This window comes from Melanotaenia boesemani, chromosome 2 (genome assembly GCF_017639745.1).
Source record: "Melanotaenia boesemani isolate fMelBoe1 chromosome 2, fMelBoe1.pri, whole genome shotgun sequence".
NCBI classification, from domain to species: Eukaryota; Metazoa; Chordata; class Actinopteri; order Atheriniformes; family Melanotaeniidae; genus Melanotaenia; species Melanotaenia boesemani.
The window spans coordinates 9,605,339-9,629,640 of NC_055683.1; the positions used below are offsets into that span (position 1 = coordinate 9,605,339).

Consider the following 24,302-nt stretch of genomic DNA (forward strand, 5'->3'; position numbering starts at 1 on the left):
TCTGTGCCTGTCAGTTAAGTGAGGGGCTGTTGTCATGACAACTCACTGAGTGCTCTCAGCTGTTAGGAGCCAGCTGACCTTTGACCTCATACATTCAGTCTTATTGATCCAGATTATGGATTTCTCACCTGGTTTTGTCCTCCTAATGAGTCCACATATGTCTCTGTCCTCTTCTCCTGTCTCCTCCTTGTCCTTGAGGCCACATGTCCTCCTCTATCTCTCCTCCTCTGTCTGTCCTCTCATCATGTCCTTTGCTGCTCACTTATATGATTGACTGTGTTTCAGCTGCCAATTCACCTCTTTTTCAGCTCTTTCTGCCTTTTACAATCATTTGCTCTACATTCAACCAGTTCAGCACCTTTAATATTCACTTTCAGCTGTAAATCCTTTAACTATTGACTTCAGCTGGTGCTTCAACAAGCAGACTTCAGCCATTTTCAGACATATTGAACTGTCTTAAGCACATTTCAGTTCAACTTTCCACCATTTTAACTACATTTAAACACCAATTTGTGCTTTAAATGATTGAACTCTTCATTTCAGCTTCATATATACTTCTTCAACAACCATTTTTCAGCCATCTTCAGCAATCTTTCAGCACCTTTTAACTCCACTTTGAGCTTTCAATCCTTCAACTTTTCACTTCAGCTTAATAAATACTTTTTCAAAAGTCACATTTCAGCTATCTTTCACTATCTTCAGCCATCTTTTCAGCATTTCAGTACAATCATTCAGCTTTAAATACTTTAACTATTTAGCTTCAGCTTCATGATTACTTCAGCTGAGGCTTCAACACCCAGACTTCAGCCATTTTCAGCCATGTTGAACTATCTTAACCACATTTTACTTCAACTTTCCACCATTTTAACTACATTTAAACAACTATTGACTTCAGCTTCATATATACCTCTTCAACAACCATAATTCAGCCATTTTCAGCCATGTTGAACTATCTTAACCACATTTCAGTTCAGCTTGCCACCTTTTTAACTACATTTAAACACCTGCTTGTGCTTTAAATCCTTCCAACTATTGACTTAAGCTTCATATATACTTCTTCAACAACCATAATTCAGCCCTTTTCAGCCATGTTGAACTATCTTAAGCACATTTCAGTTCAGCTTTCCACCATTTTAACTACATTTAAACACCTGCTTGTGCTTTAAATCCTTCCAACTATTGACTTATGATTACTTCAGCTGATGCTTCAGCAAGCACAGCTCAGCCATTTTAAGCCATGCAACTTTCTTTAGCACATTTCAGTTCAACGTTTCGCCATTTCAAATACATTTAAATACCTGTTTGAGCTTAAAATTGCTCAACTCTCTTTTTTGCTTCTTATACACTGTTTAACAAGCACATTTCAGCCTTTTCAACCATCTTCAACCACTTTTTACAATCATTTCCAGTCAACTTTCCACCATTTCAGCACATTCTAATTCCAGTTTCATTTTTATATTCAAAAACTTTTCAGTTCAGCTTCATGAGTGGATTCCTTCTCACACCCAGGCTTATTACAGCACAGCAACAGTATAATAATATTAAATACACTTTGTTCTTGTCTGTGTGTGGTCTGAAATTCTAATAAAGAAGGAAGAATATTTACATTCATAGCAAATATAAATTTGCACTGATCATCTGGCTAAATACTGGTAATAATGTTTTCAGGTAGGCATAAATCTGCCTCTAAGGCTAACTTGACTTTACTACTTGAACACAATACAATGCTGCCACCCAGTGGCCAAATAGAATAATGCCTCGTAAAACACGTAGCGCACTGGAACGTCAAGAAAAATAACTAATAAAGTCCTAGATATCTTTCACGAGCAATACCGCACTAAACTCAAATAGAGTTGTACTAAACAATACTGCAACTGCATGTTAGGGTAAACTTACATATTAAATGTATACCAAGGTGTACATAAAGAACAAACAGTATAATTTACATGGAAAACTGTAGGACTACTGATTAAGAAGGTGGAAATACAGGACGGCAACCTCGTTTAATATGAACACTTCCGACTACAGCTTGAACACCAACTATGGTTTGAACATTGCAAAGCAATATTTTTTTGGAATATTGTCAAACGTCAGTTGTACATGAGATGTGCTATAGAAAATCAATTTGACTTGCCTAAAGTCTTTAAAAAGAGTTAGTCTGGTTACAGTGTATCCATCAGTTACAGCAACAATGATATTATTTTTTTACAACATCTTGTTTGGCCTGACTGTTGTCGAATTCCCAGGAGATGACGCTGGGTATTTTCCCACATGTCTGAGACAAGGGACAGATTGTCCAGCTTTAAGCTACATCTCCTGGTGCTTTCTTTAATTTTATTTATTTTACTTACTTGTATTAGGACAGCTAAATTGTGTTTAATTCCCTTGTTGTCTCAGATGCAATTAAATGTATTTGAACATCGCTGTCCATGCGTCCCAAACGTGCTAAAGGTAGGTGGTGCAGTTGCGGGCTGTTACATTGACGCACTGACGCATCAGGGAATCCGCGCAAGGATGAGCTGGTAAACATGAAGAGTGCCACGTTGGTCAGCCAATCATTGCGTCCGATCAACGATTGGCTGGCCTTCTTACACGGACATTTCCGCTCACAGTTCGAAGTGTAGAAAAAGACGTAGCAGCACAGATATGAAGGAGCGGGAGCTTATGCCAGAGCCAGACATAAGTCTGCAGGAAAACAAGGCGGAGATGGAGGTAAGAGTGAAAGAAGGCTAATAATATTTTTAATAAAACAAGGTTGAGTGAGAGGGGGTAAATGGAAAAGAGGAGAAAGACAAGGACTAGGTTTGGGAAAGTGGTGCGTGAATTAGCGTGAATGTGCAAGACCGTTGCAGTGCAAGGTTTCGCTTTAATTGTTTGGGAAAGTAATTACGTTGAGTTTTTAAGCAGAGTAGGCTATATTTGCAGCCAATTTCTGAATACAGTCTCGACGAAGAATCGGTGGTTCATCCGCCATTAGCCTGCAGAAATTCACATTCGATGTGTAAGCAGTTAGTTCTAAGCAGGAAAATATCTCTTACCACACAGCGTGTCTATTAATAGCCATTCTGGAATGGAAAGAAGAATACATAAAAAATACTTACATCAACGGCTTTTTAGATGACACGTGCACATAACCGAGTTTCAAATTTGAGTTGCATTTGAGTTCATTGCCTGGGAAATCAAGCCCGAGCTGCAGAGCTAGCTTGCAGCGCGAATCGTTTGCTAGCAGATTACGATCTGCCCCAACACCGCTATAGACACAGTTTATTATTATTATTATTATTATTTTATTATTATTATATTATTTTATTATTATTACATAATTAATCAATATAAATTACCCAATTTCAATTTTTATTAATTGTTTTTTTATGTTTTTATATATTTGGGCGCAATGTCCAATCCGATCCTGTCTCTGGGTTTCTGACGTCACAGGGAAGAACTTCTTGTGATATTAGAAACGCAGCGGCGGGAAAAATCACTTTTCATCTTTTCCCGGTGAAGTAAGGTAGGTTTGATCTTTCTTAAAAATGCTAACTTACACACATATGACCGTATTCGTAAAAATCTGTTTTAAAAAATAATAATAATTAGGATTTTTAAGGGGCATTAGCATTACAAAGAGAAAATAGCTTTTTTTTCTCCTGTATTAATGAAGTTTTTTGGCTAGTTTACTTTTCTGTGGGTTAGGTACAGCTCATAGGTTAAAAGCTTTTCTTTTTCCTTTCTTCCCTGGCAATGACCTGTTAAACAAGTCAATAGGTGTATGTAACAGTATTCGGTTATGTGCTGGTGTCTTGTAAAAAGTCTTGAGGCTTATTTGTGTTTCTATTCCAATTTTAGGATGGCATTAAGACAAGTGCTGTGGGAAAAGGCCCCTGAGCCATATGCGAAGCCCCCTCCGCTGCACTTGCGTGTGATAGACATCTGTGATATGGTCCGAGTCCTGTCCTGGGATTTTGTGAAAGGCCAGGCCATACCAAAAATGAGTAAAAATAACACCGTTGTGGCTGTCACCGATGGCACTACGGTAACAAAAATAACTCTCTTCGAAGAGTACCGGCACAAAATGGCAGTAGGCAAAACTTATTATGTGAAAAACTATGGGGTGAGGGGAACCAGCCCCCCCTATCACATCTTAATTTTGAAAGAGACAATGTTCTATAGGAGCTCACCTGTCGCTCTCACCGATGAGCTTGTTGAGGAGGGCAAAAAGCTCCTCAACCCTAAGTCCGTACTGACCCCAACCTCTGAGGCATCAAGAGGAAGGGGCTTCATTACGCTGGAGGGCTCTGTTCTAGAGGTAGGTTATGGAGCATTCAGAATAGTTTGAAAATAACACTTTTAGGTGGACTGATAGGCCTCCTCATAACGAGGCAACTTTCTTTCAGCATGCTGTGCCAGTTCTTTGGTTAAAAGAAATGAAATAGTAAATTACCTCTGTGTGTTTTTTTTTTTTTTTTTTTTTTTTTTAAATTTTTTGTCTTTTTAGTTTACAGAAATTAAGGAGGTTACTGTTGGGAGAGAGCACGTGCCAATGAGGACAGTAAAGATCCAACAGGTATGTCGACTTATTATCTTTATAGAATAAGATAAAGTGACAAGAACAATGAAAGAAATGGGGAAGAAAGAGACTTGTGTTTAGTCAGGCTACTTAATGTACATCAGGGGTGCCCAAGTCCGGTCCTGGAGATCTACCATCCTGCAACTTTCAGATGCAGCCCTTCTCCAACACGCCTGGATCAAATGACTGGCTCGTTACCAGGCCTCTGCAGAGCTGAATGACATTCATATGACATCTGGTGGAAGCGTGCAGGAGAAGGGTTGCATCTGAAAGTTGTAGGATGGTAGATCTTGAGGACCCAACTTGGGCACCACTGATGTACAGTATTCACTGAAGGAAATGTTTGATATTAATTGATGACTTTTCAGGGCACTGACACAGCAACAGTGAGCCTCTGGAGGGAGGCAGCAACATTTCCGTTGCAATGTGGACTCCTAATTCGGATAAGCCATCTAAGACACAGCACCATCTATCTACAAACAACCAACTTTACGAAGATTGAGGTAATTTCTAGAATATTTAAGTTGAACATTGCAACACACACATCTCCTTCCTCCTCTGCTCACAGCTGATTCCTCACTTCGATTACATTTTTCCTGTTCTCTTTACCTCTACTCATCTCCTCTCATCTCCTTCCTCATCTCTCCTCTCATCACCTTACCTCTTATTATCACCTTTCCTCTCCTCATCACCTTAACTCTCCTCATCACCTTTCCTCTCCTCACATCACCTTTCCTCTCCTCACATCACCTTTCCTCTCCTCATTAACTTACATCTCCTCACATCACCTTTCCTCTCCTCATTACTTACCTCTCCTCACATCACCTCTCCTCTCCTTTCCTCTCCTCATCACCCTACCTCTCCTCACATCTCCTTTCCTCTCCTTTCCTCTCCTTTCCTCTCCTCATTAACTTACATCACCTCTCCTCTCCTTTCCTCTCCTCATCACCCTACCTCTCCTCACATCTCCTTTCCTCTCGTCATTAACTTACCTCTCCTCACTTCTCCTCACATCACCTTTCATCTCCTTTCCTCACCTTACATCTCCTCACATCTCCTTTCCTCACATCTCCTTTCCTCTCCTCACATCACCTCTCCTCTCCTTTCCTCTCCTCATCACCTTACCTCTCCTCACATCTCCTTTCATCTCCTCATTAACTTACCTCTCCTAACATCTCCTTTCCTCTCATTACTTACCTCTCCTTACATCACCTCTCCTCTCCTTTCCTCTCCTCATCACCTTACCTCTCCTCACATCTCCTTTCCTCACCTTACATCTCCTCACATCACCTTTCCTCTCCTCATTACTTTACCTCTACTCATCTCCTCTCATCTCCTTCCTCATCTCTCCTCTCATCACCTTACCTCTTATTATCACCTTTCCTCTCCTCATCACCTTTCCTCTCCTCACATCACCTTTCCTCTCCTCACATCTCCTTTCCTCACCTTACATCTCCTCACATCTCCTTTCCTCTCCTCATTACTTACCTCTCCTCACATCACCTTTCCTCTCCTCACATCTCCTTTCCTCACCTTACATCTCCTCACATCACCTTTCCTCTCCTCATTACTTACCTCTCCTCACATCACCTCTCCTCTCCTTTCCTCTCCTCATCACCCTACCTCTCCTCACATCTCCTTTCCTCTCGTCATTAACTTACCTCTCCTCACTTCTCCTCACATCACCTTTCCTGTCCTCACATCTCCTTTCATCTCCTCATTAACTTACCTCTCCTCACATCTCCTTTCCTCTCATTACTTACCTCTCCTCACATCACCTCTCCTCTCCTTTCCTCTCCTCATCACCTTACCTCTCCTCACATCTCCTTTCCTCACCTTACATCTCCTCACATCACCTTTCCTCTCCTCATTACTTACCTCTCCTCATCACCTTACCTCTCCTCACATCTCCTTTCCTCTCGTCATTAACTTACCTCTCCTCACTTCTCCTCACATCACCTTTCATCTCCTTTCCTCACCTCACATCTCCTTTCCTCTCATTACTTACCTTTCCTCACATCACCTCTCCTCTCCTTTCCTCTCCTCATCACCTTACCTCTCCTCACATCTCCTTTCATCTCCTCATTAACTTACCTCTCCTCACATCTCCTTTCCTCTCATTACTTACCTCTCCTCACATCACCTCTCCTCTCCTTTCCTCTCCTCATCACCTTACCTCTCCTCACATCTCCTTTCCTCACCTTACATCTCCTCACATCACCTTTCCTCTCCTCATTACTTACCTCTCCTCATCACCTTACCTCTCCTCACATCTCCTTTCCTCTCGTCATTAACTTACCTCTCCTCACTTCTCCTCACATCACCTTTCATCTCCTTTCCTCACCTCACATCTCCTTTCCTCTCATTACTTACCTTTCCTCACATCACCTCTCCTCTCCTTTCCTCTCCTCACATCTCCTTTCCTCTCCTCATCACCTGTCCTCTCCTCATTAACTTATCTCTCCTCCCATCACCTTACCTCTTCTTATCTCTCCTTTCATCACCTCCTCATCACCTTTCCTCTCCTCATCACCTTACCTCTCCTCACATCTCCTTTCCTCACCTTACATCTCCTCACATCACCTTTCCTCTCCTCATTACTTACCTCTCCTCATCACCTTACCTCTCCTCACATCTCCTTTCCTCTCGTCATTAACTTACCTCTCCTCACTTCTCCTCACATCACCTTTCATCTCCTTTCCTCACCTCACATCTCCTTTCCTCTCATTACTTACCTTTCCTCACATCACCTCTCCTCTCCTTCCTCTCCTCACATCTCCTTCCTCTCCTCATCACCTGTCCTCTCCTCATTAACTTATCTCTCCTCCCATCACCTTACCTCTTCTTATCTCTCCTTTCATCACCTCCTCATCACCTTTCCTCTCCTCATCACCTTACCTCTCCTCACATCTCCTTTCCTCACCTTACATCTCCTCACATCACCTTTCCTCTCCTCATTACTTACCTCTCCTCATCACCTTACCTCTCCTCACATCTCCTTTCCTCTCGTCATTAACTTACCTCTCCTCACTTCTCCTCACATCACCTTTCATCTCCTTTCCTCACCTCACATCTCCTTTCCTCTCATTACTTACCTTTCCTCACATCACCTCTCCTCTCCTTTCCTCTCCTCATCACCTGTCCTCTCCTCATTAACTTATCTCTCCTCCCATCACCTTACCTCTTCTTATCTCTCCTTTCATCACCTCCTCATCATCTTTCCTCTCCTCATCAACTTACCTCTCCTCATATCACCTAACCCCTACTTATCTATCCTGACAGATGGTGGAGGAAGACAAAGTAACTCTCACTGGTAAGGTCGAGGGGGTTTCGAGTTGCCAGGAGGATGACAACCTAAACATCGACTTGTCAGATGGAAGTGAGTTAGTAATTGCAAAGGCGTTATGGGAGCCATTGGAAGAGCAGTTTGAAAAAGGTGACCTGTTTGTGACCGTGGAGAGGGTTGGAACAAGGGTCACAGCTGTAAAGGCTGCTGAGAAAAAAAAATAGTTTAGTTTCAGTGAGCTGTATTTCTTTTTTTTATTTGTTCGTTCAATCATTCATTCATTCATTCGCTCATTCATTCCGTTCATTACATTCATTGTTCCATTCGCAAATTTATCTTCATTAATTGAACATTGTTGTTAGTTAGGGTTGTTTAGTTTGATTTATTTAATTTATTTTTCTAACCGCCAAGCAAAGCTGTTTATTTATTTATTTTTTTACTGTAATGGAAAATCTGTTTTAATGAACTGCATTTCTTTTTTACTGTATGTATGTGTGTGTGTATTTATTTATTTATTTATTTATTTATTTATTTATTCATTCATTCATTCTTGTATTTTTCCAATAAAAAATTTGTCTTAATTGAACATTCTTGTTAGTTAGGGTTACTTAGTTTGATTTATTAATTTCTTTTTCTAACTGCCAAGCAAAGCTGTTTATTTATTTTTTTACTGTAATGGAAAATCTGTTTTAATGAACTGCATTTCTTTTTTACTGTATGTATGTATGTGTGTATTTATTTATTTATTATTTATTTATTATTTATTTATTTATTTATTATTATTATTCATTCATTCATTCATTCTTGTATTTTTCCAATAAAAAATTTGTCTTAATTGAACATTCTTGTTAGTTAGGGTTACTTAGTTTGATTTATTAATTTCTTTTTCTAACTGCCAAGCAAAGCTGTTTATTTATTTATTATTTATTTACTTTAATGGAAAATAAATCTGTTTTAAAAAAAAAATAATAATAAAAAAATAACAAAAGTAAAAAATAATTAAAAAAAAAATCTATGATGTTTCAATGAACTGCATTTCTTTTTTTTTTTTACTGTATGTATGTATTTATATATTTATATATTTTTTTAGATTTTTCCAATAAAAAATTTTGTCTTAATTGAACATTCTTGTTATAAATTATTCTGAAGATTTGATCTGTTTTGCTACCATTAAAAAAAAAAAAAAAAAAAACTAAAGTTCTACTCAAAATTCAGTATATTTTTATTATAGAATACAAGATGATCAAGAGATGCTTCTGTTTTCACATGGCTGATAGAGATTAGTTGGGGTTGTTTAGTTTGATTTATCAATTTCTTGGTCTAACTGCCAAGCAAAGCAAAGTCACAAAGTAAATTATTTTAAAGATACAGGTAAATACCAAGTGTGGTCTGTGAGATCTGATGGGACGGTTTACTGGTTGGATTAAGTGGTTAAGATTGTGAAATGTAATGGAAGCATCCAATGTTAACTTGTTTTTTTTATATATATATATACATCACAAAATATGTAATTGCAGGTCAACCAGCTTATAAAATGATGGAGGCTGGCCCAAATATTAGTATCATTCATATTAATTCTATGGTGTTCCTCTAATTAGTAAAAGATATGTAATATTAATAGCTTTATCTATCACTTGTGATGGAGTTATGGCTGCCTCATGTACCATAGCAATATTCATACATGAATAATATACAGTTTTCTTTGCAAAACCATTTAATGATAAAAATGATGGTTTAAAAATGTATTATCTTATCTACTAATTCATGCAACTATCAACATGTGAAACGCTGTTTTAAAGAGAAGTTCAAAGACTGAACAGTGTTCGGACACCTTATTGTGACTTTATTATCACATTGTAGTCATTCACATTACAGTAGTAATTGTATTAAATTTGTTTATATTATTCAGTCAGTGTTAGTTGTTAGTTAGTGGACTTATATGTTTAAGAACTTTATTTACTTATATTTTACACAGTTTGTAACCAAACACTGGAATTTCTTACTCCACCTAAACTAAACACCCTCCTTTCTACGAGACCGCGCCAGCTCCCGCCCCTCCCCTTCTGCTGGCTTCGGCAAACAGTGAGTAAGCGGCAATCTGTCTCTCGTGAAATTATTAATATTTTATCTATAAACAGCTGTAAACGTCCTCAGAAATGTCCTGAGATGTTGATGAACTATAAGCGAAGTAAAATCAGTCGAAGAACGGTCGAAATTAATTACTATTTTAACAGTTTTAATCGAAACGAACCGGAAGTACATCCATTTCGCTTCGTCACGCTAGCGGAGATTAATGGCTAATGTCCCTCAGTTAAATTATTCAATTTATGAACTATAAACACGTTTAAGCATCTTCTAACGTGTCCAGTGTGTTGAATGGTAAACGATGTAAAATCAGCCAAACAATAATCGAAATTAGCCATATGAACAAGTATATTTTAACAGTTTGAAGCTAGCTAACCGTTCGCGTTGCTAACGCTAATGGACGCTAACGGCTAATTTTAATGTCATAAATATGTCTTCAGCTCTTGTTAAACTTAAGACGAATTCAAACAAACCAATGACCCACCAGATTTATTTATTCTTTAACCACAGTGACGAAGTTAAATGACATGGCTAATGGCAGATAGGGAGAAAGCAACCAAATTCATTACTATCCCATTCATAGTAACTGGTTTTGTACAGTAAGCTAGCGATTAGCATTATGCTAACCGCTAGCTGTCTGTTCATCCAGACCTGTAGATAATTAGGTGTGTTTTGTCTAAGGGATTCATATACAGTTAACTGCTAATGCTATCCAGCCTGGAGGGACTAATCAGTCAGAAAACTCTCGTTCTCAGTTAAAAGACTTAATATGCACAGCTGTAAAATTAATAATGTTATAACTGAGTTAACTACTAAGCTGACAGGGACCAAAACATGCAGAGATGAGATGTTTTTCTCTGGTGGCACAGACAGGTATGACATAGATAACTTAAGGACTCTACGGTCTAACTGCAGCTGTGTCTCACAGCTGTTTACTGTCTGTAAAGGTGAGACACACATCAAATTAACCAGATGAAAAATTAATTACTTGTATTTATTACTGATTTTATGTCCACATGACTTTTAACACACTACTCTACATATAAATTAAATGACTGCTTCAGTGAATTGTTTTTTTATGGCCAGGTCATTTTTCTGTAGGAACTGGTTTAGATCTGTTTGAACTGGATTATAATTCACCTGAACTGGACTGTATCATTAGAAATGCCCTGAGAGGACCTGCTCATTATATGGTGTGTTAGAAATTAGCTGCATTGAAGATTTTACAGTAAAATAAAATGGAAATGTGGTATCATCAGTATTATGTGTGTGTGCTGGAGTTCTGGCAGACTGACTCCTCTCAGCTCAGATAATAAACTGTTTATCTGTGTTTTCAGACTAGAGAGAGAAACTCCTGGTGGTTTATCGACTGTTTGGTAAGTACAGACTGATTCAAAGCAGTGGTTCTCACTGTTTAAAAAAATGTACATTAAAATAAATTTAGGCTGAGAAATGACTTAATAATCACCAGCACATTATTTATTAATACATATTGTAATAGCTGCAGCTATAAAACCAGCAACAGAAGAGATTTGTGTTCCTGACGTTCCTGAATCTAAAACAACCAGAAGAAACCACGGCTTTAAGCATTTTCATGTCATGTTATCAGGATTTTACAGTCATGTGAAGCAGACAGTCCTTCCTCTTACAGTTCACAGCTGTAATTTATCAGGACATAATGAGAAATTATCTGGTCCTCACCAGCTCTGAAAATGAAGTTAATACACCATCAGATAAGAAAATACACATCTCTAACCATGCTGTTATTTAATGAACAGAAACATGAAATCTGTTGAAGACCAAGTCACATCGATCCTGTCCTGATATATTAAACCTTAGAAATGAAAGAGTGGACTTTGTTTCACCAGGACTGTTAAATCCAGTGGATCATGATGGCCTGAATGGAGTTAAATGTGATGGAAGAAATGTTCAGTTTAATGGATGCTGTCTTCAGAGAAAAATATGTTCCGATCAATCAGCCTGTTAATGTTGTATGTTAGGATAATTTTTTACATCCTGGTATCACAAGTAAACCTACAAACCAGTCTAGATGTGGAAAACTCAGGGTGTGTAGTGGTCGGGAAGTTGACCAGGTATTTTATAAAGCCAACTGTCTCCAGAGAGCAGTAGATGATCTCACACTTAAAGTCTCTGTTTTTATCCATGTATTATCTCCCGAATTCAGCTTTCTTCTGGAAGAAAACCATGATTCTGGATTTTTTTAATGGCTGTTTTTGGTTTGCTGTGAAACATCCATTCATCCATCCATTATCTTGACCGCTTATTCCATTTCGGGTCGCGGGTGAGCTGGAGCCTATCCCAGCATTTTAACAGGTGAGAGGCAGGGTACACCCTGGACAGGTCACCAGTCTGTCGCAGGGCTGCTGTGAAACAACCCTTCCAAAATCTGAGCCAATAGAAACAGATGTAATATTGACATCACTACCAGCTCAGAGTAACCAGACCCAGTAACCAGTAATCAGAGTAACTAACACATGTTGACTTTACAAAGTGAGACACGAGTCAGTAAATCCACCATCATGTGATCAGCCAGACTGACTCAGGTCTAAACTGTAGATTCACTTCTAAACTTAAACATGATGATTTATCCTCTGACTCTCTGAGCTGAGTTTGTCCAGGTGATCTGCTGAAGCCAGACTCTCCTCACCTGGAGGAAACTCTGTCAGGTAACACAGACAGAACCACAATGAGACACCTGGATAAGCTTTGACTGACATTTCTGTTTCACAGCAAGCTGAAAACAAGCAGAGACAATCACAGATTACAGGTTTTTACTGAAGAAGGTTCAGTTTTAGGAGGAGAGCAGGATGTTTGTTCAGTCAGTCTGAGCAGGAACGGATCAGACGTGAAGCAGAATATACCTGGATGAAGGTGGAAGAGGAAGATAAATGATTCAGTTTTACTTTATCATCACATCAGGTGTTTGTTTTAAAAGCTGCTTTAGATTTCTGACATGAGATTTAACTAGCGGTCATCCAGACGTCTTCCTCCTCCGTCCAGGTGATGTTAGAGCAGCAGATTTAAACATTTCTTCTTCTCAGGTTTCTACATGTTAACACACTGTGCTTCCTGAACTCAGACCTGATCAGCCTGGTCCAGTTCTCTGCTGCTGGCTGGATTTAACAGATATGAGGTCTCCCTCTGAGACTCTTTCAGCCATAAACACTGAATCAAGGAGCTGCATGGAGCTCTACAGTAGATCATTTCACTGCTTTGTTTACTTACAATCACACAGAAGAAATGTCTGACTTTACTGGACACTAATGAAAGCATCACAGGTTTTTTCTAGAAGAGTACAGACACGACTGTCCTCATCATGTCCAGTAAATAAGCTTCAGTGGCTCCTAAAGGACACTTTGGCTTCATTTAAAGATGATGAATCTTGTTTTATTTACCAGCCAACATGTTATGGTTCTCAGGTATGAGACATCAAGATGGAAAATATAGAAAACATTCAGGTTAATTTAAGTGGAACTTCAGTTTTCTGCTGTTTGTAGAAAAATATGATTATTGATTATTGTCATGGGTTTTTAGTTAAGTCATTGTTTCCCTAACAGTACACAGTATTAGAGCTTGAAACCCAGACACACCAGCACCTACAGTCCAGCAAACACAGGTTATCTTAGTAGCTGAAAAGCTGTTTTACCTCCACAGCTGGTTACCGATTTTAACCAGAACAGATGGATCTGGTAACTAACCTGTTGTCTCTTTTCTCAGGCTGAGAGATTGTTAGCTGCATCCTGTGCTTCTGCTGCGGTACGTATGATCATGTATGAAACATGCAGTGTTCCTGTATTCTTACAGAACCCGTATCAGAGGCCGAGTCAGTAAAGTTTAGATGAGTTCCTGTAAAGTAGATGATTGAACGTCTGTAGTGGAGCTGGACAGTTTTATCAGCTTTCAGTGATTGTAGGAACACAGACATGTCGGCCACCATCAGCTCATACAGTCTCATGTTCATCTGCTCATGTCTGTGGAGTTGAGTCACATTCATGTTTCTTCTTAAACTACAGGAATGACCTATAAACATTAATAATAAGTCCAGCAGCTTGTAGAGAACCAAGCAGCTTCCACATTTCACATGTAAACAGATGTTTCTCTGAGGATCCTGACATATTCCTGGAAAGCTTTTTAGTTTCAGAAGATGTAGAACATCTACAGCTGTTATTTTACATCTGACCATAAACACTTGGAGCCTCTGAGATGATGATCAGAGCTCCAGCCTCCAGTAAAACCAGTCAGGTGTCCACACTCAGCCAGTGGGACAGGATTGTGGTAAAGTTGTACTCAGACCTGTTCCTGCTACTTCCTGTTTAACTGCTGTCAATCATCCTGTCAGCGTGCAGCTGGTTAACATCCAGACCAGCAGACCTGGTCCTCTCAGACTGGATCCATGAACTGCAACATCCGTCATCACGCAAGATGTTTCACAGCTGATCTGCTGCTGCTCTGCTTTCCTTCTGACCTCTGATCACTTCTGTATTAATCAGCAGCAGGACTGATGTCACCTTGTAGAAAGAGGACATGATATTTTTGTCTTTGATCATGAAGCTTCCAGCCTCTGAAATGATCTTCTAACAGCAAGTTAAAGTCCAGAAAAGTCTGGATCAAAGCTCATCCTGTTGAGACCAGAGCAGAAGCAGTCAGCTGTGAGATCAGATGATCTGATGGTTTCTGGCAGTGAACTAACTCCTCTGTTTCTCCTCTCAGACTCCGAGAGAACGGGGTTCAGGATTCCTGCTTTGTCTGGTAAGTGTTTATAGTAGATGGAGGTTGAGTCCATCACATGACTGAATGTATGAGGGTTTCACATTTAAACCTTTTCATCCTGCTTAAGTTAAATATTGTTATTGATCAGTCCTGCTGACCAGGTGAGTTCCTACATACGTGTTAATAAAAACACATCTAGAAACATTAAACTGAAGTCAGACATGAGAGACGAGCTGTTCTACCTGTAAATGGATCAGACCTGGTCCAGCAGTAGTGGGCGGAGTCCACCAGTATAAAGCCGACAGTTTCCAGTTGGAACTTCCTGTTAGGTCCCGTTTAATGGATTTAACGACCACAGCCAGAAACCAGCATGTGTTCATGTAATTATGACACGTTATTATGATCAATGTGTTCCAGCTTCATCCTGGTTCCTACATTTAATAAATGAATCAGACCAATAAGCAGCTGCTGACTCTTCCTCTCAGACCTCATCCTGGAGCTGAAACATGGATCATCATGTTACAGAACACCTGCAGCTCTGATGTTTTCTCTCTGCTCATTTATGATGTGTGATGGTCAGTTTAAGTTCTGTCATCAGTAACATGTAAACATGACGTCTCCATCTGAGTTAATCAGCTGCTGGATCAGGAGAGAGCAGGTGAGTCCTGTCAGCCAGAGGTGGGACTGGACCAGAACAGCTGGATTCTTCTGGTCTACAAAATGCAGCTGCTGTGTGTTGAACTTGTTTCCTGGTCTGCATGACATCAGAGGAAGTCCAGATCTACTTTGACTAGAGTCTGCAGTGATCACCTGTGATTGGTTCTGGACTGATCTGGTTCATGTAGACCAGGACTACACAGTTTGGTCCTATGAGGGCAGCAGTCCTGCAGGTTTTTAAAGTCTCCCTGCTCCAACACACCTGACTGAGTTGTTGTGTTGGATCCATGTCAGTAGTCTGGTGTGTTGGAGCAGGACACATTGAAAACCTGCAGGACTGCAGCCCTTGTAGGCCTGAACCAGCAGCCCTGATGTAGAACAAGTCAGAGGGTCTGAGTGGGTTCTACGTTTCATGATGCCATTTATTTTCACACAAACCGCTGGAAATAGTGCTGCACAGAGATTTATTAAACTTGGTTTTTCTTTCAGCTTTCTCTTCATTTGAAGATCTTGGATGTAATTTTATATTTTATGTGTAACGTGGATGATTGATCATCTGCAGCCTTCAGTCATTACAGACCTGTTACTAAACCCACAGCTTAATAAACCTAGATGGACTTAGTTTCATGTGGCCTTTCTCAAACTGAAACAAAGAATGAGAAATATGATTTTGCCAGATAATATATACAGAAAAAAGTGCAGAACATTTACATAGAATTCTGATGCTAGTGAACCAAAGCTGCCTTTAAAAAACTGCCCATCCTGATCTTACTGAAAACAGTTTTAAAGGAAAACGAGTATTTTTAATAAGGACTTTGTTTTATATTTAAGATAGTTAAAGGGTCTCCAGATTAGATTGTGTTTCATTGAGTTGAGTTAAACAATGTCTAATCAATGTTTTCTGTGTCTTGCAGGTGTCCTGTGTCCTCCACCTCTCTTCCCCTCCCCATCTACCTCTATCATTATTGGACGCTCTATCTTTCCTGTCACTCTAGTGCATATCTATCTAATTATTGGACTCTATCTTGTATCCCATCTATCCCTGCTCTATCTAGGGCAACAAGGCCCACCCTCTATCTTGTATCCCATCTATCCCTGCTCTATCTAGGGCAACAAGGCCCACCCTCTATCTTGTATCCCATCTATCCCTGCTCTATCTAGGGCAACAAGGCCCACCCTCTATCTTGTATCCCATCTATCCCTGCTCCTATCTAGGGCAAACAGGCCCACCCTCTGTCTTGTATCCCATCTATCCCTGCTCTACTAGGGCAACAAGGCCCACCCCTCTGTCTTGTATCCCATCTATCCCTGATCTGTCTAGGGCAACAAGGCCCACCACACATGAAACCTGTTTTTGAACCTTTTTACAAGAATTGATTGTTGGGTAGAGAATTGATTACAGAGAAACTTGTATATCTTATCTTCTGTCTTATTGGACTCTATTATTTGGACTTTCTGATATTTGCATATAAACTATCAGTCAGTTGTAGAATTCCTGGTGAGATCTATCTGTTCTTAATCCTGAGAAGCATCTCCGCCCCTCACGCTCTATCTCATCCGCTGTTCTGTCCTATCCTGCAACCTTGCAACTTAAGAAAATTGGAAACAACTAAGTTTAACTAGAAAGCATTGCTATACATCATATACATTCAGATCTGACAAACATTTAACATTCAGTGGACCAAAGAAAAAGAACATTATTTTTAAATAATATTCTGTACAAATTTACTACATACACAGAAATTTGATTGACTTCAGAGATATTCCATACTTTATCATTTTGTTCATTTGATAGAGATCAGCTGTACTTATTGATCTCCAAGTAACACATCTTTAATACAGCACTTAATACAGTAATTTATAGTTCACTGTTGAGACAAATCTACAAAATCCTAATTGGATTATAGTAAAATCCAGAGCACTGTCATTTATCTCAGTTTGTTGCTGATCCTCATTCTGGACTAACTGAAGGTTTGTGAGCTGTACAGTATTTGTGCTGCACACAGTTAAAGTTTATTGTGTTAAAATATATATAAATAAAGTAAAACGATAACCACTAGACGTTCCTGGAGTGTGTTTATTTCCAGAGAATCAGCTCCGTTGCAGCTGCCACTGAACTCACTGCAGGTTTGTTAACGTCTTGCTATAAAAGACCACATCCAGCATTGGAGAAGCAGTCTGCTGTCTGTCCTGAGCTGAACTGACGAGGAGAGGAAGCCAGAGACCAGAAGCCATCTTCGTCCCGCCACTGTCACTGCTGGTGCTGCGTTCCAGATTTGCGTCATAAAAGTCGATATAAAACAGTCACAGATCTGACTAGAGCTTAGTGTCATATCTAAAACATTATTAAATTCATACAGTTCTATCTATTGGCAAAACTAAGAGTAGCATAAAACCAAAGAAGTAATCTGGTGTAACATCTGACGTAACTGATCTCTATATATTTCTGGGTATTAATTCTTTGTAAAACCTCTCCTAGTAAAAGTTACCGGTTTAGTTTAACAGATCTAGCTTATTCCTCTATTCAGAATAATTTTTGAAGATTTAAGGACAAAGAACTTGGTTAATTTACAGTTTGAACAGTAAATATTTTGGGGGCGTTCCTTGCTTAACCACTTGCAGTGATTACATTTCCCTTTAGAGTTGGTGCATATCAGATTATTTTTCAAGTGAAAACCTAGTTGATTATTCACACCCATAAACTTTATAACACAACTGTTTTAATAGTTTTGGGTCAACTGATAAATACTAGCTGATGTGTAGCTAAACATTATATTTAACTGGTATAATTTTTGAATAAATACTGAGAGAAAACCTTTCAGTATATTGCAAGTAGCACAAGCGTTTGAAAATAAAACCGGAATATTTACTTGTCTTAAATTTGGTGATTTGAAGAACAACTATGCCAAGACGTAACCAGAAGTCTCAAGCTCAGAAACGCCGATGGAAGAGCAGAAAGAAGGAAAGGTGAACAAGCAGGTATCCTTCTCAGAGCCACCAACCAGGTAAACGTGTCTGTGCATCCACTGAGAGATCTCCACCTGCAGTTCTTGGTTTCTGATGGAAATACAGGTATGAACGGATCACAAACAATGCTCCCAGTGTATCACAACGTCTCAGCTACACAGCAGATAAATCAGACACAGCCACAGATTTCTTATGCTGACATGGGTAAAGAGAGGAAATCCAGAAATAATACGCCGTTTGTAGAGTCTTCTAGTGCTCAGCAATAAACAGCGACATCAGAACCAGTTTCCTCCACTTCAGCCCAGCTTCTGATGTTAAAACTGTCATGAATACTCCCCAGCATGATGCATCTAAACACCAGGTAAACCAGAGTGGTACCAACGGTATCTTATGCTGACGTTTCTGAAGAGAGGGACTTGATGCAGCTGGACCATCTCATGAACGCAGAGTAAACGTGGAACCTCAACATCTGTGACACGAGGTGTGTGCTCCAAGGAGTCAGGATTCAGTCAGATATGGAGTTAAATCTAGAAACAAACAATGTGTAGCAAACAGTTTGATGTTTCTGTACGTTTCTTCTCCATGAGGATGAAAACGTTACCAGAACAGATCTTCAACGTGTTTTGGAATAAAGGTGGATGGACTGTACCGACAGATCATACAGAGGTTTCCTGGTAATGCCTTATCTTGCTACAGATGAATTACCTGAACAAGTAAAGCACGAAAGACTAAATACCACGTAGAACCTGACTCAGAGCCATCTTATTATGGGAACTTGGAGGTGTATGTGGTCTTCAGAGTCTTGAGACAGGACTGAGCCGTTGTCTCAGATATACAGTATGCAGTGCTCATCATGGGTGGTTATCGATTGCAGTCTTATTCGAAACTAGTGATGGTCGTTTTGGCTTTTTTGACCCACACGAAGAAACACAACATGGACTGCCAGTACCACCAGGAATTTACAACATTGGGAGTGCTATAATGCTGATATTTACACGTCTGACTGACCTGATCAACCGGATCAAATTAATCTATATAGATTTCACATGCCATTACATCGTGAATATGAGCTTAAGCCCCTGTCATTTTACACGGAAAACTCATTCCGGCCTGGAAATGCTGACCAGACAGAGAAAACAGATCAACAGCTGTTGATACACCAACTTTGGTGCATGAAAGTGTGGATGATCAGACACATGTACAGGCCACTCATCAGTCTGAGAACATTTATACAGACATGTCGGCTCATACTAATGCTGTTGAACAACAGCACTGAGGTGGGATCTTGTCAACACAGGACTTCTTTTCAGCAGAATCAACTTGACAGCTCAAGTATTGATCCCTATCACTGAGATTTCCTCTGATGTAGCCAACGTGTCCAGTGAAAACACTTTTACAGCACCAATGAAGACAATATCCTGATATCAGTGTTGAACAAGACAGAATGAAATCAGTTCATTTGCAGCATGTAATACCTATTCAATGTGAAACCAAATGTTTCTTCCCAACAATAAATAGACCAGCTAAAGACCTTTCTGATGCTACACTGCTACAAATCGCCTGTAAACTGTCCAAGTATAGTAAAAACGAAAAGGAGAAAAATGAAAAGGAGGACTTATTAATTGACACGAAAAACCAAGAAAACAAAAACATTATAAAAAAACTCAGAAAGAGAGGCAGCTAATATTCTTCTAATGAACTTTATAGAGCAAAGAAAAAATGTACCTCTACCAAAGAGATATCAAAACAACCCTAATGTTAGACAAAAGAAAACTCAGTACATCAGAAATCAAGTACAAACATAAATGCTGAATTTAGAGAGAAACAAAGATCATTTATCAGGAATTCTTACAGAGAAAATGCTGAATTTAGACAGAGACAGAAAGAGTACATGAAGCAGTGTTACAGACAAAATGAGGTGTTACGAAACACAAAAAAAAACATATATCAGAAGTCGTTACAGACAAAGTAAAGAATTTCGAGACAGTCAGAAAACCTATATGACCCAACGTTATGCAAATGACAGAGTATTCAGACTCAGACACAAACAACTGATGAAACAACTGATTCGAGACAGATACAATAACAACCATTCTTTCAGGATGATGCATAAGATCAGATGTGCTATGGATGTAAAAAGGAAAGTACAGACGGAATGAACAGACAAACTCACAATGTAGAAACATGAACCAGAGAAACAGAATAAATCGACATTGTAGAGCAGAACCAGAGTGAGCCAGAGAACAGTTTGAATCAATGAAGCAATATCTGTTTTCAGATCAAACATAAAGCAGGTCCCACCTTTGTTTGTTCTTCATGTGAGAAAAGCATCTTTTCCCAACCAAGTTAAAGTTTGCAAAAGATCAAATTATAAGAAAAATCCAGATAGTAGTTGCACAGTGCCTGACAGGAAAGTACTGTACATGTTTGTGATGAATCCTGTATAAATGAGCAGTGCTCTGTGCCCAATGAGAGAAAGAAAGAGTGGGTTTGTCACACATGCCATGAACATCTTAAAAAAGGAAACATGCCAAGACTTTCTGCAGCAAATAACCTTCAACTCCGTAAGATTCCACCTGAACTGTGTGATCTAAACATCTTGGAGAGACATCTGATAGCAAAGTGCATACCATTTGCCAAGATCATTCCTCTACCTAAAGGCAGACAAAGACTCATACGTGGAAATGTGGTGTGTGTTCCATCAGAAGTTAATGAGACAATTAACATGCTACCTAGACTACGTTCTGAGTCTCAAGTTTTACGAGTAAAGCTGAAAAGACGTCTGTCTTATAAAGGCCACCAGCTGTTTCAGTCTGTCACCTGGTCCAAACTTGTTCAAGCACTTCTCAAGACTGAAGCAGGTCCATCCCCAGTATCAGGATATTACTATCCGAGACGAAGCTGAACTCTGTGATCCAACACTTCCTGATGCAGACGATGATGATGATGATGATGTAAGCATGGGAGAGGATGACTATGATGAAGCTGATTTAATGGAGATTGACATGATTGAGAAAGATGCACTGTGTGATGCAGAAAATGAGCCTCAAAGTGATCAGGACATGCAGAGTGACACTGAAGCGGAACACAGAGATGATGCAGAACCAGATGATCTACCAAATGGCGGTTTTGCTATAGAATCGTGTCTTCAGCCTGTTGACATATCAGATGAGATTCTCGGTTACACCGATAGCATCTACTGTGTTGCTCCAGCAGAAAGAAATGATCCAGTCAGCTTTTTTAAAACACCAAAACTTGAAGCCATAGCGTTTCCCTGCCAATTTCCTACGGGTCAGAACACCATAGATGAAGCTCGAGAAACATATGTCACACCTAGTGGATATTTCAAGTCCAGACTTTTCCACATTGATGAGCGGTTTGCTAGAGATCCTAATTATCTGTTCTTTGCACAATTTGTCACTGAAATTCACTTGGCCAATTCCAGCATGATGGTACAGTTAAGAAAAGGAAAAACAAAAACCAGAGATGGAAGAGAAATAAACTCAGCCATGTTACAGGACAGAACAGAAGTTCAGAAGCTGGTGAGAAATAAAGATGCAGTCAGATTCATGATCCCACTAAGAGGAACTCCTGCATACTGGGAAAGAGACCTCCAAAGATCTTTTTGCCTATGATCAGACAGTTGGGAACTCCTACGTTCTTTCTGACTTTTTCTGCTGCTGAATTCAGATGGCCTGAAGTGATAACAGCTATAAAGAGACAGCAAGGTGAACACGTAGATTTTGAAGCTCTAAACTGGTCAGAAAAAAGTGAAATTCTCAGATCCAACCCTGTCACATCCATGCGTATGTTTGATAAGCGCATTGAAGCACTGTTCAGAGACCTGCTTCTCTCTCCTTCACAACCTCTGGGAGAAATTATCGATTTTTTCTACAGACTAGAGTTCCAACACAGAGGAAGTCCACACATACATGGTCTCGTCTGGGTAAAGGATGCTGTAGAACTTGATGTGAATGATGATCAAACTATCTGTGATTTCATTGACTAAATACATCTCAGCCCAGCTTGCCTGACCCAGACACACAACCTGAACTGTACAGAAAAGTGAGTGAGCTCCAGAAACACAGTAGGAACCACACAAGAACCTGTTTCAAGAGTGTAAACTCTGGTTGTCGGTTTGGTTTTCCAAAGCCGCCCTGCAGAAAAACCATGATTGTGAGACCTGAAGAAGAAGGAGACATTAACGCTGCCAAAGAGAAACTGAAACCTTTCATGGACCTGCTTAATGAACCTGAAATTGCTTCCTTGACTTTACAACAGATCCTGGTTCGTTGCAACCTGACGCTGCAAGAATATGAAGGATGTCTTCATTTGATGAACAAAAAGATTGCCGTCCACCTGAAACGTGATCCCAAAGACTGCTGGATTAATGGTTACAACCCACATCTGCTGAAAGCCTGGGACGCTAACATCGATGTTTCATACATTGTCAATGCTTATTCCTGTGTGGAGTATCTCTGTAAATATATTACAAAACAGGAGACAAATCTTTCAAACTACTTGACAGATATGTTACAGAACGCAGACAGAGATCATGTCAATGAGTGTGATGAGATGCGAGCCGTCATGCAAGCTTACTCAAAGAAAAGAGAAGTCAGTGCTCAGGAGTGTGTGACTCGTGCATGTGGAATAAAAAATGAAAAAATCTTCACGAAGCACAATTTTTGTTCCCACAGAAGAAAACTGCTGTAAAATGAGTCGTTCTATAGCATTCTTGGAGGAACTGCCACCAGAATCTTGTGACGTCTGGATGACAAGTTTGAATGACAAGTACAAAGCCAGACCAGAGAGACCAGAGTATGAGGAGATGTGCTTGGCTGATTTTGCTGCTAACTGCAGGATTTGTCAAGAGTGAAAATGCTAAAAAGGACGATGTCTTTCCTACTGCTCAATGGACTAGGATATGTTCAACAGCGTAAAAATGATAAACCTGCTATTATCAGATATTACCACTGTTCAAAAGAAAAGCATCCTGAAGAATTTCATGAGAGATTACTGAGACTGTACCTTCCTCACAGATCAGAGCAGGAATTAAAAAGAAACTTTCCTACATATCAGTCTTTCTACTCTTCTGGATGGGTGGTGCTACCCGGATCAAACCATTCTGTCTATGTGAAGAACATTGTCAAACACAACAGAGACAAGTACGAGAAACACAGCGAGGCCATTGAAGAAGCACTGGAGGAGTTTGAGGAGAACAGAAACGTTGTGATCGATGAATGGTGTAATCTTGCTCCAGAATCTGAAGTTGTGAGGTTGGATTGTGATGAGGACCTGCTGGTAAGAGAGCTAATCAATGAAAATGAGCAGGAAAATGTTCCTGACCTTTGTCCTCAGTCTGATGCTGCAACAGAACTCAGTGCAATCAGACAAGCCCCTGCCATTGATCCAACTGTTCTCAGACAAATGTATCAGAACCTGAACCAGAAGCAGGCCTGTGTGTTCTACGCAATCAGAGACTGGTGCATCAAACGTGTCTGTTCTGTCAATCAAGAGCCATTTTTCTTCTATGTAAACGGTGGTGCAGGAACAGGAAAGTCTCATCTTATCAAATGCATTCACTCAGAAGCATCAAAGATACTGAGCAGACTAGCGAGACATGCAGAGGAAGCCGACATATCGAGCCCTACTGTTTTTCTCACTGCATTTACGGGAACTGCAGCTTTCGGGATTGGTGGAACAACATTGCATTCTCTCCTTCGCTTGCCTCGCAGTTTAAAACCTCCCATTCAAGGACTTGGCAATAAACTGGATGAAGTCAGAGCTGAACTGTACAATGCTGAGATCATTATCATTGATGAGATTTCTATGGTTTCCAAGCAGCTTTTCGCCTATGTGGATGCCAGACTGAAACAGATCAAGGGTAATAACAGACCTTTTGGAGGAATGTCAGTCCTAGCTGTTGGAGATTTTTATCAGCTGCCACCAGTACGACAGTCTAAACCTCTCTGTGTGCACGACCCATCTGAGATTGACCTATGGCAGGAACAT

At 39.8% G+C, this 24,302-nt stretch overlaps 1 protein-coding gene across 2 annotated transcripts; it reads left to right on the plus strand.

Annotated features, from left to right (window-relative positions):
- The first annotated feature begins 2,130 nt into the window (after nucleotides 1-2,130).
- LOC121654434 lies at nucleotides 2,131-8,263 on the plus strand. Of its 2 annotated transcripts, none has more exons than XM_042008581.1 (4): nucleotides 2,131-2,712; nucleotides 4,493-4,561; nucleotides 4,933-5,067; nucleotides 7,847-8,263. In XM_042008581.1, exons 1-4 carry the CDS (start codon nucleotides 2,647-2,649, stop codon nucleotides 8,072-8,074), a joined length of 498 nt encoding a protein of 165 aa, XP_041864515.1. In that variant the 5' UTR covers nucleotides 2,131-2,646; the 3' UTR covers nucleotides 8,075-8,263. The 2 variants fall into 2 exon arrangements, with proteins under 2 accessions (XP_041864515.1, XP_041864508.1); XM_042008574.1 differs by lacking the exon at nucleotides 2,131-2,712 and adding an exon at nucleotides 3,347-4,303.
- Nucleotides 8,264-24,302: the final 16,039 nt, after the last annotated feature.

Excerpts from the sequence above, each read along its gene's own strand:
- LOC121654434 (XM_042008574.1), top strand. The coding sequence starts at position 3,785 with ATGTGCTGGTGTCTTGTAAAAAGTCTTGAGGCTTATTTGTGTTTCTAT. Across the intron at positions 4,304-4,492 it reads TGGAGGGCTCTGTTCTAGAG|TTTACAGAAATTAAGGAGGT; the intron begins GTAGGTTATGGA and ends TTGTCTTTTTAG. Across the intron at positions 5,068-7,846 it reads CCAACTTTACGAAGATTGAG|ATGGTGGAGGAAGACAAAGT; the intron begins GTAATTTCTAGA and ends CTATCCTGACAG.